This window comes from Odocoileus virginianus, chromosome 5 (assembly GCF_023699985.2).
Source record: "Odocoileus virginianus isolate 20LAN1187 ecotype Illinois chromosome 5, Ovbor_1.2, whole genome shotgun sequence".
Taxonomy (NCBI): domain Eukaryota; kingdom Metazoa; phylum Chordata; class Mammalia; order Artiodactyla; family Cervidae; genus Odocoileus; species Odocoileus virginianus.
The window spans coordinates 48,373,444-48,392,953 of record NC_069678.1 but is presented as its reverse complement, the minus strand read 5'-3'; the positions used below and the strand labels follow the sequence as shown (position 1 = coordinate 48,392,953).

Below are 19,510 nucleotides of genomic sequence, written 5' to 3'. Positions count from 1 at the left end.
GCATTCAGGAAAAGCCAAATCGTAATCTCTTTGTTCCAGTGCAGAGAGTCTGGGTTTTGAATACCAGCTGACTGCACTGCTCTTATCAGTTCAATCACTTTGGGCGAAGTCTCTGAATGTCATTAAATTTCATTTTCATACTTTGAGAAATATGGATGCTAGTAAAGTTTACTGTATAAGATTGAAGAAACTAGGAAAATGTATGTAGTCCCATAGATCAGTGCCAAATAGTTAAATGGACAAAAAAAAATTTTAAACTATTAGTTTTTATTGTAATTTCTTATTAATAATTGCATTTCATGCATGCTTAGATGTGGGCTACTGAGGGACCAAACATCTTTGCACCTTTTTCTTGTGCTGAGCAGATCCCTCTTTTTTCTTGTTCTCTTTTTTCTCTAGGGAAAAAGAAACTTAACAGCAGTTACCTTGCTGTTTCCTGCTCCTTTGCTGCTTGGAGTTTCACTTTCCTTTCTTAGGAACAGGAAGCCACTGATCTCAACAGAACCTTTAGTCTCCAAACTCTGGCTAGTCCATAAGTGTGACAGAGCACTTAACATTCCATTAATCCTTGTCCCATTCTGAAAAGCTGGTAAGTGACTTGCTGCCACCGAATGTTTCTTAGCTGTGGGCAAAGAAATTTGCCTGTTTTTCTTTCTTTGAAGAAGAGTTTCAAGTGAAATCGCTAGTAAGATCATGCTTTTCTCTTTTGTTGGTTTTGTTTTTTAATGAAAATTTCAAATACAGGGAATACAGAGAATACATAAACTATTGTAATCTTATACAGTTCAGGTTTTTTAGGTGATTTGCTTTATTAATAAGAATAGCTTTTTTCTTGACAACTTCAGGAGAAAACAGATCTCGCTGAAATTATTGATGAGTCTCTCTTATATTTTCTTCAGTTCCCTTACTTCCTAGAGAGAAATTGTACCCAGACTTTGTCATAAATTATTGTCATGCTTGTTTTTATGCTCTTTTACTGTATATATGTGTGTATTTATTTATTTATTTATTTATTTTCTGAGACAGTATTGTATATATATGTGTATTTAAATGACCTCTGGTATTGCTTTGTAAATTAACAGTTTATTTATGGTATCATGCTAAGATTCTCATTCTCCACTTGTTTCTTTCCAGTCAATATGAATTCTTTGAGATTTATCCTAATTGAGACAAATAGGACTAATTCAGTTACTTCAATGCTCTTTGGTATTTCCTTTTATGAATATGTCAAAATTTGTACATCCAATCTTCTAACATCACCATAAACAATGATGCTATGCACATTGTTTCCAAAATGATGCATGCCCATCAGGACAATGTAAATATTCCTGAGTTTCTATATCCTGGTCATCTCTTTCACTGAACTTTTGTTTGATGTGAAATGATATCCCATTGTTGTTTAATTTACAGTTTCTTGTCACTAGAACTGTTGAACATTTTTTCATATGTTTATAATCCATTTAATTTACTTCCACTTGTGAATTTCTTGTTCATATACTTTGACAGCTTTTCTATTAGGTTGTTTGTGGTTTCTTTATTGTTCATAGGTGGGATAATATTTGTAAGATATATGATGTTTTAAGGTTGCATTTGTTGTACCTTTTATTATAAAATATTTTAAGTTTTAATGTAGTTAAATTTATTTTTCTTTCCTTTATAGTTTGTACTATTGGTATCTTATTTTAGAAATGCAAAGATTGTAATGACAATCTCTAGTTCTTCCTTCTAAAATTTTTTCACATTTAGTACTTCATATCAACTGGAATTTACTTTTGAGAATGTTATGAGATTATGAGGATGATATAACTTAATTAAATTTTTTTTTCCTATAGAGCTATTACCTGCCCTCCAAGTTGGGCAATCGGTTGTGTCAAGTTTGTATTTGGTTTAAGTTGTTATCAATTTCACTTTCTGCTTTATCTCATGTTTATTTCTTTGAAATTGTACCCAGCAGTAAAGTCTCCACATGTAAACTTGTCATTCAGCTCTGTTTTCCAGGGTACCCCAGCTATGAAAGTGGGTCAGTCTCAGGGCTCTTGACTATCTTAATGCCACAGTCACATTTTCCTAATTACTGTAATTTTATATAATTCTTAACTTGCTCATCTTTAAAAACTCTCTTGGCTATTCTTTGCTACTTGAGATATCATGGGAACTTTCAGATTATCTTCTTACATTCAATCAAAAGAATGTTCTTGGGCTTTTGATCACCCTTGCACTGAATTGAAAGATACATTTTGGAGGAATTGACATAATTTTTAAGAAGGCTTTTGTCATCTAAGAAAATTGCATAGGTCTTCATTTATTTGGGTCATTTTTCATGTCCTTTATAACATTCTTCTTGTAATTATCTCTACAGAAGTTGTTTGTATCTTTAAAAAAATTTGCTCCCAGGTACATTATTTTATTTGCTGCTTTTGTGAATAAATTTTAAAAATCCACTTCCTTTTTTTCTTTAGGCTTGTTAATATTTTGCTGAAGATTTAAAAAAAATATTTATTTTTAATTGCTTGATGATTGGCTTACAATATCACATCTGTATTTAGGAGTGGGACTAGCTTGCAGTGTTCCTGCTTGCAATGCCATTGTAATGTGTTGGTCTCTATTCTCTTGAAGTGTTTTTTTAAGATTCTAATGTTTATCACTCAAAGTTTAGTTTAGTTATTGGACCCACTTATCTTTGCAGTTTATTTGTGGGAAGTCTTTAATGGTGAGTTTTGTTTTTAAGAATAGCTATGGGACTATTCATTTTTTTCTATTTATTTTCATGTCAGTTTTGGTAAGTTTTTTTCAGAATTGGCCCATTTCAAATTTGCCTTCAAATTTGAAAAAATAAATTTGTTTTCAAATTTATTTTTTAAAAAATTGTTCAGCTTAAAAAATATTTTTATTGTTTGTAGCATAGATACTGATATTCTTGTCTTTGTTCTTGATTTTGGTACATTGTCCCTCCCCCCAACCATCTTTTGTTTATTAATATCAGCAATGTTTTACCAACTTTATTATTTATACTTTTTGAAAACTAACATTGGTTAGTTAGTTAGTTAACATTGGTTAGTTAGTTAGTTTCAAACTAGCATCTGTTTATCAATATAAGCAATGTTTTACCAACTTTATTATTTATACTTTTTGAAAACTAACATTGGTTAGTTAGTTAACATTGGTTAGTTAGTTTCAAACTAGATTAATAATTTTAGATTGATAATCATCAGTTTTAATCAGCTAATAATTGATGAATTATCAATTGATAATTGACAATTATTTTATTATCAATTTTAGATTGATAAACATCTGTTTATCAATATCAGCAATGTTTTAGCAACTTTATTATTTATACTTTTTGAAAACATTGGTTAGTTAGTTAACATTGGTTAGTTAGTTCATTTCAAACTAACATCTGTTCATCTTCTCTTTGTATATTTATTTTTGCTTTATTAAGTTTGGCTTTTACTTTTAATACTTAATTTCTTTTTGTGTGTATGTAACTGGCAATTTTCCCCTGACTCGTGAAGCTGAATTTTATATTATTCATTTTTAGCTTTTCTTCTTTTCTAATACATATATTTAATTATAGACATTTTTTACAGCATGTTTTAGCTTCATATCACAAGTTTTGACAATAATGATCATTTATTCAATTTTCCAGATCTTATTGAGTTTTCTTATTTGATCAATGGACTTGCTAGTACTGAGTGAAGTCACTCAGTTGTGTCTGATTCTTTGTGACCCCATAGACTATAGCTTGCCAGGCTCCTCAGTCCATGGGATTTTCCAGGCAAGAATACTGGAGTGGGTTGCTATTCCTTCTCCAGGGGATCTTCTCGACCCAGGGATTGAACCCGGGTCTCCTGCACTGTGGGCAGACTCTTTAACAAGAGATTTCTTTATTTTCTCATGTATTAGGGAATATATTTTATGTTTGAAATGTTTTGAGACTTGCTTGGTTTTTGAGCTTTGTGTGACTACTTTGATATCTGCCATGTTCTTTCTTTCTCTCATTCTTAGACTTTAGTTGCATAGATATCCGCTCATTTTGCTATACTCTCTACTGTCTTTGGTCCTTTGTTCTTCTTCCTTCTCTTTGTCTGAATTTTTCATTTGATATAGCTTCTTCCAACTAATTCTTCCTTTCAAGTGTGTATAACCTTCAATTAAATTTATTTTGCAATTTTTAAATTTCAGATATTTATTTTTTAAATCTAGAATTCCCTCCAATTCCCACCCCACTCCATTTTTTGTTAGCCATTTAATCTTATCTTTTACTTATTTGAATACACCAAGCTTGCACGCTAAGTCGCTTCAGGCATGTCTGACTGTTTTTGACCCTATGGACTATAACCTGCCAGGTTCCTCTGTCCATGGGATTCTCCAGTAAGAAGACTGGGGTGGACTGCCATGCCCTCCTCCAGGGGATCATCTTGGCCCTGGGATCGAACCCACCTCTCCTGCTCTAATTCATTAATTTTTCTCTACTTTTAAAACCCAGTCTCTAGTTTGTTTTTCCTAATGATTTAAAAAAATTAATGATATTTAAATGTCTAAATTATCTATTTTTCATATCTACCCATTAATGTTATATATATTAAAATATATAATATATATGTATATGTATATACATATGTTTGTGTATATAGTTCTTAACACTCCAAATCCAAATAACTGCTTTAATTGGGTCGATGAATAAAGAATCACTGAAACTAGTATAGCAGAAATCACAATACTGAACTGCTCTCTGAAACTATTAAATTTTTTTTCCTACTAGATACAGAACAATGGCAGTGACAACCCGATTGACATGGAATGAGGAAAGAAGTTTTCAAAAGCTGCTTGGAAATGTTTCTTTGAGACTTCTTTATAAGTCTAGTGTCCATGGAAATGACATTGCAGAAATGCAGAATAGGTGCAGATGTCAAGGATCCACTATAACAGTGATTTATCATTCCGACAATATTTTTGGTATCTTTATGCTTGGGCATGGTTCTGAAATGTCTAAAAGTTTTATAGAACCAAATGCATCCTTCTTTTTTTCACTTCAAAAGGATGAAACAATGGAAATGAAATCTGTATTTTTAAATTCAACAGTGACAAGTAATTTTAAGAGCCTGATAGTTAATTTCTCTAGTTATGACAATAAGTATTTATCTCTAAATTTCAGCAACAGATGCATTAACATACCTAGATTTTTAAAGGAAAAATTAAGAGCAAAATCTGACTCAGACTCCCCATATTTAGAATGTGAAGTTTTTCGAGTTGAAGGTATGTTAATTTGTACACTACTATGTTCTGATTCTAGTCTTTGTGTTTGGTAGCTCATAATTAATCTACAAGAACAAGAAAAAAAGGACAAGTGAATATCATACCACAATTTTTTTAATAACCTCCAAAATGAAAAATGGAAGCATAAAGGTTATGGGGTTATCACCCAGAAAGTATAGGCAGCTTTGATCAAGCTGAGAAGTTGAGAAGTATGAGTGAAGAGATGGAGACGGAGAGAGAAGACTCATTATTTTGACACTGACACCTTTTGAGTCAGCCCTGGGACTCCTAGGCATAATTATATGAGTTTGCAGAGTGACTTATACAAAGAAGACACTTTTAGCTCCTCTTAATCTCGTTATGTTGCCAACCCTAATTCCTGACCAAACAGCTCAGCTGGGTTATGCAAAAAGACTCAATGCCCTATTTAGAATTTAGACTTGGTCACATTTAATCAGACAAGCTTAAAAATTGTTATGCCATGTTTATTTCCTTTAGGAATTAAGAATGAGACAGGCTACATAAACAGGATAACAAGAGCCACACAGTAAGTAGTTTCTTGGACTATCTATCACTCATTTCATTTAGATCAACTGTATAAATGGCACTGACGGTGAGATTAAAAACCATGTTACTTGGAGTGATAAAAATCAGTGGTCCTGACTTAGTGTGTTGAAGACAATTTAGAACAGCAACAAAAACAAAACCACTACCAGCTGGAATTTTTAAGATCCACCTCATGGCAGTATGACTTCATGTTTCACTATGGTCCTATTAGATTCAAAGTTAGAGTTGAGATGACTATTTTAGATAATTCCTCTGAATCCTTGTTTTGAGAATCAAGTTTTCAGAGAACCTCAGAAAATTTTAAAAACAAAGTCTCCTCTCCCCACTTTATAGATAAACACCTGCATTGCATATATTTTATTTTTGTTTCCCCTTAATGTAATATTGTTACTGAAAATTCACTTTCAGTGTTGATATTATTTCTTATTATACTTATGGGGTCTAAGGCTAATAGTTTAGAAATGATTTGGTTGCTGGTTAGTTTAACTTAGTCAGATATAGATAAGTACATTTTCTTCAAGCACAGAATGTATAACCTTAGACCCTTTCAAGTTATATGAAAGAAAATGCTAATATCAGAATAATAAATAAATGTTAAAACATGCTTTTTAGCAGGAAGAAAAGCTCAGCAGAATTATATTGTTCCTTATGGAAGTTTGGCTGTTGTATTTAGCTACTGCAGTTTTCCAGGCACAGAATAGTCTCCTAGCAGACGTCAGAGCCTACAGTCCCTATGCAGACTTGGTTTCAGAAATCCGTATTCTCTTGCTGGGTCCAGTTGGGTCTGGAAAGTCCAGTTTTTTCAATTCAGTGAAGTCCATTTTCCAAGGCCATTTGACTCGCCAAGCCATAGTGGGATCTGATGTCACCAGCATTACTGAACCAGGTAAGTTATTTCAGAATTTCTTGAGGATTTTGTTTTATAGGTTACAATTATGAGGTTTGTTAATTTCTTTGGCATTTTCTCTTGATAGCTTAACCTCCTAATCTGTGAACAATTAAATGCTAAATCAAATGTAAAACAGGAATAAAAATGGAATCAGAACTGCCCCCATGAGTTATATTAGACAGAGAAGCTTTCCATTTTTATGGATATAAGCAGTTTTAAGAAGAATGCTTTTTGGTATTTGCAAAAAATAATAAAATAAACAAATAAATAATAAATAAATAATAAATAAATAAAATATAATAAAAAAAACTTTGTAGAAATCTTTGTCCATTTTATTTGATATATATATATTTACTCATGTCCCACATGGTTTGCCTTGGATTGAAATTATTTTCTCTTTTTTTGTAATAAAATAATGAAAATTATGTATTGCAACACTTTTGCATTATATGAGATCATTTAATAGAAAATGATCATGAGAAGCAAAACCTTCATGGGGTAAATCAGTTTACCAATGCTCCTATAAAGACTGTCTTATTTGTAAATAAATATATTTAAGGAAATAAGTGCTAATACCATTTTTAAAACTGTTATGCTAAAGATCTTCAATTTACAGTGCAATATTTATCTAGAAACTTCCATTCTATGCTTGTCAATATTATGTAATCAAACAAAAAGAATAAAGGGAATTAATAGAAAATGTCAAAATCAAGCTGTGTTTTTCTGATTGCTAAAGTCCAATATTGTTACCTTGTGATAGAGAATATGTTGTACATTGTCAATGCAAAATTTAGCATAAGACAGTTATAGCTGATTTTAGTTTTATGTCATATTTAATAACTGAAAGCATTTTCTAAGACTTTTAGGAATCACATCTTATTTCTGGATGTTGGCTGTTCTCTATCCACTTCAGTGGCTTTACTATGATATATGGGCCTAGCCTCAGGAGCAAGATACTGCAACAGCAATTCAGTACATTAAGCATTGATTGAAATGCTTTTGTTTGCTAAATATTGTGCTGTAATAAAGACCTAAATGCAAATAACACTACAGCCCCTTTAATCAGGGAGCTCAGAGACCAATGTAGATAATAATCAAGTAAATACTCTTAAGTGTGAGACATGCTGTAATAGTGGTACTCATCAGGACAGAATTTCTGTCTTCTTTTTATGTTGAAAACTCCAAAGACTTGCTGCTTTAAGGGAAGATGTATTAGATCCTGAACTCCAAATAGAATGCAAATACTATATACATTAAAGGAAAACAGGACAGCGTATTTGTGAAGGAAATGGAATACTTTATTGCTCAGAGAATTGAAGAATTTCTGAAGAATTGAAGCTGTAAATGAAACAGGTTAATAGTTATTGGAAATATGAATGCTGCCTATTGATCTTGAAATTTTACAATGTATTGAATATTATCTAACTCTAATGCTCCATGTAATTTCTTTCATGTTGAGGTACCAATAAACCCCATTCACTTAGATTAAAATCTCCAGTAGAATTGCTCTAGGCATTTTTATGAAGCCATGGGTGCTTTGACTCCATCACAAATGACAATAGGTTACAGAGGAATTCTCTACTTCCTGGTTTGGGCTGAAAGAACTGAGTATCGTCTGGTGTCTCTGAGAAGCCCTTTTCTTTGTGATTCTTCCCAAATCTTCCATAGTTGAGTCTATGTTGAAAGTGTATTTGACCAATAAATGAAATTTTTTCAGAGTTATCCTAAAAAAATAATCTTGGGATCAGATGGAGTGTGTTTAGAAAAGAAGCTTTGTTAAAGTGAAAGTTCCTCAGTTGTTTCTGACTCTTTGTGACCCCATGGACTGTCCATGGGATTCTCCAGGCCAGAATACTGGAGTAGGTAGTCTTTTCCTTCTCCAAGGGATCTTCCCAACCCAGGGATTGAACCCAGGTCTCCTGCATTGCAGGCAGATTCTTTACTAGCTGAGCTACCAGGAAAGCCCCTTTGTTAAACTAGAGCTTCTTAAAGTGAGGTGTGTTGATCCCATGAGAGTCTTTGAAATGCTTTTAAGGGATCTATGAGCTGGAGAATCCCAGGGACGGCAGAGCCTGGTGGGCTGCTGTCTATGGGATTGCACAGAGTCAGACACGACTGAAGCAACTTAGCAGCAGCAGCATGAGCTGAAGACTCTTTTAAAAGTACTAATATATTTTTTTGCTGTTTCTAGTGTATTAACACTTGAACTGATCAAACAAATATAATTTTATCTGTTGGCATCTTAGCATGAATCAAGCAATGGCAGCAAACCCTCCACAGTCACTGTAATCATCCCTACCACTGAGCTTGCTATAAAAAAAAACCAAAACACCAGTTTCATTTAAGAATTTTCTTGATGAATCTGTAACAGTTATTGATTTTATTTAAGCTCAACTTTTGAATGCACATCATTTTTAAATGTGTGACAAAATGGGACGTGCATATAAAGTGCTCCTGAAAGTGAAAGTGAAAGTGTTAGTTGCTCAGTTGTATCCCACTCTTTGTGACCCCATAGACTAGAGCCCGCTGGGTTCCTCTGTCCATTGGATTCTTCAGGCAACAATGCTGGAGTGGGTTGCCATGACCTCCTCCAGAGGATCTTCCCGACCCAGGGATCAAACCCAGGTCTCCTGCACTGCAGGCAGATTCTGCATGCAAAGTTCTCCTAATGTATGTCAAAATATAGTGGTTGTAAGCTGAAATTTTCTCATGGAACATCATATATGATTGAAAAGACAACTGAAAGACTTCCTTATTTATACTTGGATATTTGGTAGGCATTTTGGGGAAAAATGCATGAAATGAGGGTATCACTTCAAGGATAACAACCCATAGTGTTTGTTGTCAAAGATAACATTTGAGCTTTTAAGAAAAAGAACATGAGGAAGCTTGTATCCACTACTTTGAGCTTGAAAACTTAAGAACTTAAAGACTTATCTAATGAGATTAATGATGGCATTAACAAATATGATATTTTAATATTGTAAAATGAAATGTGCCAATATTTGGAAGATCCAGATAAGTCAGTGAACCAATACTTTCAAATGACCAATGCATCAGGTTACAAAATCATGGATGGATAAAAAGTATATTCAAAGTGTAAAATAGATCAGCAAACTTAATGTCATAGTTTGAAAGCATCACAGATTTCACATTGCAGGTAATCTTTATGGAATTATCACTTGTTCAGCTTTGATGTATTATTAATGAGCAATGTCCATAATTCTCTAAAAGCTGTTAAGTTAAATACTCCCTCCTTGCCTACTACCTGTATGTGTGAGGTCAGATTTTTTCATATACTTCAACCAAAACAATATATCACAACAGATTGAATGCAGAGGCAACTATGAGAATCTTGCTGTTTTCTATTGATTCAGACATTAAAGAGAATTGCAAAAGGCAAATCAATCCCACTCTTTTCTATAATTTTTTGAAAATAGTTTTTTTCTAAAATTGTTAGATTAATATATAACAGGTTCATATTATATTTTTAAATAATTTAAGAAATATTAAAAATTTTTGTTTTAATTTCTAGTATGTTGTACATAAATAGATAAGACCCACGTGAGTAAAATATCTTTGGGATCCCTCAATAATTTTTAAGAAACTTAGTTGATCTTGAAACCAAAATGTTTGAGGACCACAGTAAAAGTATTAATGAGTTTTTCTTATTATTATTACATCTTAAAGTCTAGTTGAAGAGTGAACTTTTATATTGCTGTGTTTTGTTTTACAGTATAGGATATATTCTATTAAAGATGGAAAAAATGGCCAATCTCTGCCATTTATGTTGTGTGACTCCATGGGGCTGGATGAGAATGAGGGAGTAGGCTTATGTGTGGATGACATACCCCACATCTTAAAAGGGTGTGTGCCAGACAGATATAAGGTAAGAATCCTTCAGAGTGTAGAACATTTCAAATCATTTTCAGCAATGCTTTTCATTGATGTTTTATCACATGCATTTTAAATTTTTATAAAGTGGTTTCAACACCAACCAACATTACTGTATTTTAAATTAAAAAATATTTATGTAAAGAAAGCAGATAACTTCTCTTATTTTCTACAGCATTAAGAAATATAACCAAAAGGCAAGATTTTACTCATATAGCTTCCAGGAAAAGGTCAGGAGGAACTGTGTTTATATTACTCTTTGCAATGATTCTAAATAATAGGAAAGGAGTAATATAATCTCTTGCACTTTTATAATCACTTAGACAAAATATTGAAACAACTACTCTTTGTTGATATGTGATGTTATACTGAAGGTGAGCAGGCTTCACTACTTAATACAGCCTAAATACCTGATTTCAAAGGCTGGCTCTGCCACCAATTAGATGTGTACCCATAAGTAAGTTACGTGCTTGTCTCTGTGAGTTTTGTTTTTTTTATGTGTGAAATGTAGATAATAATAATGCTGATCTCATAGGTGGCTAAGTAGATTAAATGAAAAGATAAACTCTAAGTTCTCAGAAAGTTAACCATTATTGTCACCTTTCTTTCAGATATTGGGTGCAATAAAATTAGCCTCAATTTCTAAGCAGTGATTTCCTTTTCCTCAATTGTGCTTTGAGATTTGAAGAGACTGAGATTTGAAATTACTTTTTAAAATAACAAATAACATTGTACTTTTCTGGAATATTTCCACTAATAATTAATTAAGTTGTAATTACAATTTTTTTTGCCAAAGCAATGAAGTGGGTTGTATTTTTTTTTATATAACGATACCATGCTAACAGTGGAGAGGAAGTATGAGAGAATGCTATGAACTAATCTGGGGCAGGAGTATCTGGGAGAAGGGAAGTTTTGTGTTGGAGGTTAGTGGAGATCATGCTTGAAACATGAATTGTATCTGAAAGAATTCATCAGAGACTCTCTACTGTTACCTTATATTTCTATAACAGTTTAGTCCCCATAAACCAATTACACCCAAGCATCCTACTTTCATCACCTCTCCATCACTGAAAGACAGGATTCACTGTGTAGCTTTTGTCTTTGATATCAACTCTATGGACAATCTCTCCTCTAAAATGATGGCAAAGTTCAAGCAAATTCAAAAAGAAGTAATAAACTGCGTTTATTTATTATAAACTGAGTTTCATTGTATTCATCAAAACATTTTTACTTTAAAATAAAGATACATTCACAGAAAATTGCAAAAAGAATACACCAAGGTCCCATGTCCCCTTCTTCCAATTTTTAGAGTCCCGGTTTGGTTGGTGGCAATAGCAGATAGATCATTCAAAGGCTTTACTGAAATCCTTAAAGACTAGAATGGCTATAATTTTTTCATCATGTGTGATTTTCCTATGGCTAGATAGAGGAGTTACCTCCTCATATTAGGTGACTAGACCAGAAAGATTAAAACTAGGAGATACAACACTCATAATGTGTGTTATAGTTCTGTTATTTTGTTACATGTGTAGATTCGAGTAACTACCACTACATACAGAACTATTCCATCGCCATAAAAGTTTTTGTCATGGTGCCTTCCAATCCTCACCATCCTTAATTTTTGACAGCGATTAATCTTCTCTTCATCTCCATAAATTTTGAGAATGTTATACAACTAGAATCTCAACAGTATGTCTGATTTGAGGCTGGCTTTCTTCACTCAGTCTAATATCCTTTGAATTCCATAAAAGTTGTTATGTATATCAGTTGTTCATTGCTGTTTATTGCTGAGTAGTAAGTCATGGTATAGATATTCCATAGTTGTTTTAACCATTCTTTATCAAAGGACTTTTTGATTACTTCTGTTTTTTGGCTCTTGCACATAAAGCTCCTTTGAATATTAGTGTGCAGGTTTTCGTGTGGGTGTAAGTTTTATTTCTTCTGGGATCATTCCCCCAAAGTGTGATTGCTGGGTCCTATGCTAACTCTGTTGTTTAATATTTTCAAGAAAACACCAAACCTCTATTAAGGATTACTGCACATTTTATAATTTTACAATATATGAGAGATCTAGATTCTCTGGATGCTTGCTAGTATTTGTCATTATTGCTTTTTTTAAAAAAAATTTAACTCTTCTAGTAGGTATATAGTGATAGTTTGCCATGGTCTTAATTTGCATTGCCCTAATGGTGGCTCACACAAAGAGTTGACTCATTGGAAAAGACCCTGATGCTGGGAGGGATTGGGGGCAGAAGGGATTGGGGGCAGGAGGAGAAGGGGTCGACAGAGGATGAGATGGCTGGACGGCACCACCGACTTGATGGGCATGAGTTTGAGTAAACTCCGGGAGTTGGTGATGGACAGGGAGGCCTGACGTGCTGCAATTCATGGGGTTGCAAAGAGTCGGACACGGCTGAGCGACTGAACTGAACTGAACTGAACTGAACTGAATGATGGTTCAGCTGGTAAAGAGTCTGCCTGCAATGCAGGAGACCTGGGTTCAGTCCCTGGGTCAGGAAGATCCCCTGGAGAAGGAAATAGCAACCCACTCCAGTATTCTTGCCTGGAAGATCCCGTGGATGGAGGAGCCTGGCAGGCTACAGTCCATGGGGTCGCAAAGAGCTGGACATGGCTGAGCTACTTCACTTCAATGATGAATTAAATTGACCATCTTTTAATGTACTTATTTACTTGTATATGCCTTCTTCAGTAAAGGATCTCTTCATATCTTTTCATGTCTTTGACCTATTTTCTATTTGTACACTTTGGGTTTTTTTTTACTGTTGAGTTTTAAAAGATCCATAAATCCTAGATATGATTCAGTCATCAGATATATGGTTTGCAGATAGTTTCTCCCAGTGCTCAGTTGCCTTTTCAGTATCTTAGCAGAGCCTTTCACAAACACATTATTAAAAATTTTGGTGAACTCCTATTTGTCAATTTTTTCTTTTAAGGATCATTCTTTTCATTTTGTGTCTAAAATCCTTCACTAAGCTTTAAGTCTCGGTTTTTTTTCTGTTTTCTTCTAAAAGTTTTATAGTCTTACATTTTACATTTAAATATGTAATGAGTTTTGAGTCACTTTTTGTGTAGGATGTGAAATGTAGGTCAAGGTTTATTTTATTTTTGCCTATGGATATTCAGTTGCTCCAGGACCATTTGTTGAAAAAACTGTCATTTCTCAATTTTATTGCTTTTCTACCATTATAAAAAATCCATTGTCCTTACTTCTGTGCATCTATTTCTGGGTCTCTATTCTGTTCCCTTGATCTATATGTTCGTTCCTCTACCAACATCACACAGTCTTTACCACTGTGGTTATATAATAATAAAAACTATAGGTCTTAAAGTGGGTAAAATAATTCCTTCCACTTTATTCTTACTTGTCAAAATTATTTTATCTATTCTAGTTCCTTTACATTTCTGTAGGAATTTTAGAGTTACTTTGTGTATTTTTACAAAAAAAGTCCTAATGGGATGTTGATTGTTTATTAGTTCTAGGAAGATTTTTTTCATTAAATTCTTAGGATTTCATGTCATCTCAGATGGGGACAATTTTATTTCTTGTTTCTTAACTTGTATGTGTTTTATTTATTTTTACTTATCTTACCATCCTGGCTAGTATTTTCAGTTGAATAGTGATGAGAACAAATACCGTTGTTTTGTTTCGGAACTTAGGAGAAGAGATTCAATGTTTCACCATTTTAATGTCAATTAATGTCATTATAGTTTTTAATAGCTGTTCTTTAATAAGTTGAAGAAGTTCTTTATTCCAACTTCTCTGATAATTTTTTTTAAAGCATGAATGGCTATTGAATTTTGCCAAATGGTTTTTCTCTATAGATTAATATGATCATGGGAATTGTTTCCTTCTGTAGTCTGTTTATATCATGGATCATATTGACTGACTTTGAATCTTGAGCCAACTTTGTCTCCATAATACAAAACTCATGTGTTCATGGTACATAATTCCTTCTATATATTGCTGAATCCTAGTTGATAATACTTTATTAAGAAATTTGGCATCTATATTTATGAGGGATATTGGTCTGTAGTTTTGTTTTGTTTTTTTAATTTCTGTAGTGTTTGTCAGAGCTTAATCTCGGGTAATATAGGTGTTATAAAATGAGTTGGGAAGTACTCTTTCCTCTTTCATTTTCTGGAACGGATTGTGTAGAGTTTTTTTTTTTTTTTTTAAATGTTTGGTAGAATTCTCCAATAAAACCATCTGGCCCTGGAGATTTCTTTTTCATGGATTTTTAAAACCATAAGTTCAATTTAAAAATAGTTTTAGAGCTATTAAAATGATCTATTTCATATTAGATGAGCTGTAGTGTAGTTTGTAGTGTATAATTTCATTCTATTTCACCTAAGTTGTCAAATTTATGCATGTAGACTTTTTCATAGCATCTTCTCATTCTTTTTATGTCCTTGGGGTCTGTAGAGATATCCCTGTCCTTCTTGGGGAAATAGCTGTTAGTAAAGTAGACCTTTGATTCAGTTACAGCCAGTTATTACTTACTTTGATCTCTATGGTTTTAGGGAAAAGGTAAGGTCCTTAGTAGAACTGTGAAATCAGTGTACTTCACATTCACAAATGCTCTCACACAACTCTCCTTGCTTTCTCTCTTTCTTGAGGTTCTTTAGTCTTCAAGATCCAGCAACCACTTTCCCCCCCCTGACCAATTTAAAACACACTGTTTGAATGGGATAGTAGCTGATTACAACTTAGTATAATTTTAATTCCATTTAGAAATAGTGTCTCATGTTGGAAGAAATAATTTCTCCCATTAGAAGAACTTCATGTCCCATATTGAGATTTCTTGGGGATATTGCATTCTCCTGATCTTAAATTTACCTTACAGAGTACTATTTTCACACATATTTACTTACCTTGTTGATACAGTGCTGTTTATGATATAAAATAACTGGTTTATCTACTTGATACAGGTGTAGCACAAGTAGCATTACTTACTAAAGTGAAAAATTGCAATGACGTTCTTCAAGACAACTTCTTAAAGATGAATAAGGCTATGATTTCTCAAAGCCAGGTAAAGAATACTTTTCGCAACTAAATAGAATTGTAATAGTTTTATATTTTGTGTGTGTGTGTGCATGCTCACACTGCATATTCACAGGTAAATGAAGAAATGGATCAATTGGCTGGTTGATTGAAGTTAATACCCTACTTTAAAATAATAATCTGAATTATAATTATATTCAGAAAATAATATTAAGCCATTGTGTTTACTGTTCCTTTCTTAAATTATATTTAAATTCAGTCAAACTTTAGATATGACTTATTAAATTCTTTTTTCCACAGATACAGAATGTCAACAGGAGACTAGGCATTCCTCTTTCTAGAATACTGGTGGTTGAAAATTATGCTTCAGAGAGGGAGATGGGCCCTTTAAAGGACATTCTGATCCTCTCTGCACTGAAGCAGATGTTCTGGGCTGCAGATGACTTCTTAGAGGATTTGCCTCTTGAGTAAACAGGTGATCTGGTCCCATCCTCCTCCTGTCACAAAGGTTTTGGAAAAACGCTATGCTATTTCTCAGTTGGATGGTTGGTACCCATCTGCCTGTGGTAGTCCTGACAGCCATGTAACAATATTTCTTTGTTCTTACTCTTTTTATGTTTTGTTTCCAGATGCAACTGGAGCAATGTTCCAGCTCTGCCTCAATTGACTTGATTCAGACACTTGGCCCAAGCTGGAGTTGCCAACAGCCTCTTTGAGATTCTGCTTCTACTTGTGTTTTACTTTCTGTCCCTGACAACATCTAGCTGATGGTTCCTTCTGAGATCAGTCATACCTCAAGTACAATGGCCAATCTTGAGCAGCAGTGGGCCAACATATGTCCTATTGCAAACCACCTTTCATATTTATGCACTATTTACAAATTAATTTCTATGACACCTTGAATATATCCTCAGCAAAGTTAACTGTTCCCTTACTTACTTGTCTTAATTGTTTCAACACTTAATTTAAAACTCAGTGTCAGTACTAACCCCACTGAGTATAAAATGGTTATAGATATCTGCTTCTCTAAATAGTGAGCTTTTCAAGAAGCAGGGTTTGGATTTTGCTTATCTTTGTATTCACAGAAATTCACACACTGCCTTGAAGGGTGCAAGCATACCTGCTATTAAGCATATCCCCCGATTTCCCCAGTGTGATAACATGTATTTAAATTTTTTTCCTTATGAAAAGGAAGACTGTGAGAGAATGAAATGCTGGAGAGAAATAAAGGAAGGAGAACGTATCACTTAACTCTGGATGAAAATATGAATTTAAGTTAATTAAAAGAAACAAGTGTTCTCAAGAGATTAACATTTCATTTCTGCGAGAAAAAACAAACATTTTTCCTCTAATGAACCCATGCCTGATTTTCACTGATGGAATTCCAAACCACCCTAGCCATATTTCCAAAGTAGAGTGATCAAATAAGGTTACTAGTGCAAGTTAATAATAAGGTTCTTTTATACAAGTACTCCCAAATGATTCTAAAATTCACTGAATAGCTGAAGAAATTAGAACTATTAATAAAGAAAGAAGAAGAATCAGGTTTTCTCTCTTTTTACTTAACTCCTTTCAAATTTTTGTCTTTTTCAAATGAATATGCTTTGGATCAATAGTTCTTTATATTATACAATCTAACTTAGAATTATTATCTTTTGTGGGAAGCCCTGGGTATTACAAGGGCAAGAATTCCTTTGAGATAATTATGGGAAAAGGAATATTTCCAAAAGCAAAGCTACAGGTGAAGCCATATTCTAATGAATGTCCAGAAGCCATAATTCAATGGAAGAGATGGATAGGTTCTTTAGAAAATATTTGGGAATAGAATGGTCATAAGTATTGAGGAGTAGAGCCCAAAGTAGATGTTGGGAACAAAATTAGAGTGGCAGACAGGATAGTTATGACATGGATGTAAGACACAACAGGTCTGGAAAGTAAGGTATGTTTGCCTCCATGTATTCTAGGGAGAAAAAAAGGCCATGGCTATTGTTGGTTGGAAAAGACTGAAAGTGACTCAAGACACACCATTGATTTCACCAACTGTAGGGCCATACTTCATCCTTCTCCAGAGTGGAGTCAGCAAAAATCTGGGCAGAGGAAAGTTTTTCTAGATGTAAAATTAAATTCAAAGTGGAACTTTATTTGAAAGGATAGCATGGAATACTGTTATGAGGGAGAAGGAGATGCTGAAAAAGAAGGGAAGTAATGGAATCATGAACAGACTTAAGCAATGAGGGACTGTCTAGGTGAGCCAACATTGTTTGTAAATACTGAGGTTTATTCTTTTTTTCTATAAAGGGCAATGTTAGATAATTGATGTCACAATTCTGAATCCTCTGACTTTACACCACTTTGGGCACATTAAAACCTCCAATGGAGCTAAATGTTTATTTGGAGTTTAGGCTGGAAAAGATTGGTGATGGCAGGGAGCTTCAGAAAGGGAGATAAACTTCTCTTTTGTCTGAGAGAGGACTTGCCCTGACATTGTAGATTCTGCTGATCTTTCTCTACCATCCTGAGAGACAGCAGGACCCACCATTTTGCTGCATTTTAGAAGCCATTCAGGATTTTTTCAACTTTACATAATTTGCAATTCATCTCAGCCAAAATTGCTAAAATACTTCTTAGCAAAATAGTGCTAAGGGGCACAGTACATAAAACAAGGGGAAATATAAGGTAGAATATTGTCTTAAAGTCAGAGGGATGTTGGTGAGACGGTTTAAGTATCAGTGCTAGAACCTTTGTGTGGTAGGTGTGGTAGGTGAATGAGTGGGTTGGGTTGTGGCATTAAAACATGCCACAACATGTTTCTTAATCTACATGTCCATCAACAAATGGATGGATAAAGAAATGGAATATTATTCAACCATAAAAGAAGAAAATTCTGCCATTTTAGACAAAATGGATGGACCGGAATATTATGTTAAAAGAAATTAGTCATATAGGGGAGACAAATACTGCATAACATTACTTAAATGTTAATGAAATGGTGGTGGCCGAGGGCTGAGCGGGAGGGAAATGAGATGTTGGTTAAAGGATACAAAATTTCAGTTGTTGCTTAGAGAGTAGTTATTAAATATTTTCTCCACATATACAAGATGGTAATGATTTGAGATGAGATGATGGGTATGTTAATTAACCATATTGTGGTAATCATTTCATAATATATGTTTATTAAATCATCATGTTGAAAATCTTAAACTTACATAATGTTTTATATCAGTTATATCTTAATGAAATTTGAAAAAAAGTAAAAATAAAAGTAATTATTTCTGACAGAAACTTGTAGCATTGTACAAATTCATCCAGCATCCATCTTAATAAGAGGGGTAGTTATGGTGGGTGATGTGCAAGCCTTTGTCTTCTTTAGAAAATAATCTTAAAAGATTATCGTGTTGCTTCTTCATAAAAAAGGGAAGCTAATAATTAATTTGACAAAACTGATTGGGGGACTCAAGTAAGCCTCAGATGATTCAAATACCAGCTGATGATTAATCATCTTGTAGGGACATAACTCCATCTGATGCTAAAGTGGCCACTTGATAACAAGGCTGATCAAAATCTTTGTGTTAGTTGCTCAGTTGAGTCTGACTCTGAGCCTCATGAACTGTTAGCCCACCAGGCCCCTTTGTCCATGGAGTTCTCCAGGCAAGAATACTGGAGTGGGTAGCCATTCCCTTCTCCAGTGGATCTTCCTGACCAGGGGTCAAACCTGTGTCTCCTGCATTGCAGCAGATTCTTCACCTTCTGAGCCACAGGGGAAGGTTGATCAAAGTCTTAAGGCATTCCATAAAGCTGTGAGAATTTGGATGTCCCCAAATCCCATCCTTAATGTGATGAATGTCTGGGCTAATTTATGGAGGAGAGTAGATTAAATACAT

General features: G+C 33.8%; 1 protein-coding gene across 1 annotated transcript; it reads left to right on the top strand.

The window, feature by feature from the left end:
* Nucleotides 1-493: 493 nt before the first annotated feature.
* On the top strand, nucleotides 494-16,296 carry IFI44L (interferon induced protein 44 like). Its single transcript, XM_070467182.1, is given in 10 exon segments — nucleotides 494-589; nucleotides 4,763-5,256; nucleotides 5,755-5,803; nucleotides 6,436-6,446; nucleotides 6,479-6,713; nucleotides 10,454-10,601; nucleotides 11,617-11,787; nucleotides 15,556-15,657; nucleotides 15,930-16,104; nucleotides 16,259-16,296. Coding segments are annotated over 9 exon segments (1,413 nt in total). The 5' UTR covers nucleotides 494-589; nucleotides 4,763-4,772.
* Nucleotides 16,297-19,510: the final 3,214 nt, after the last annotated feature.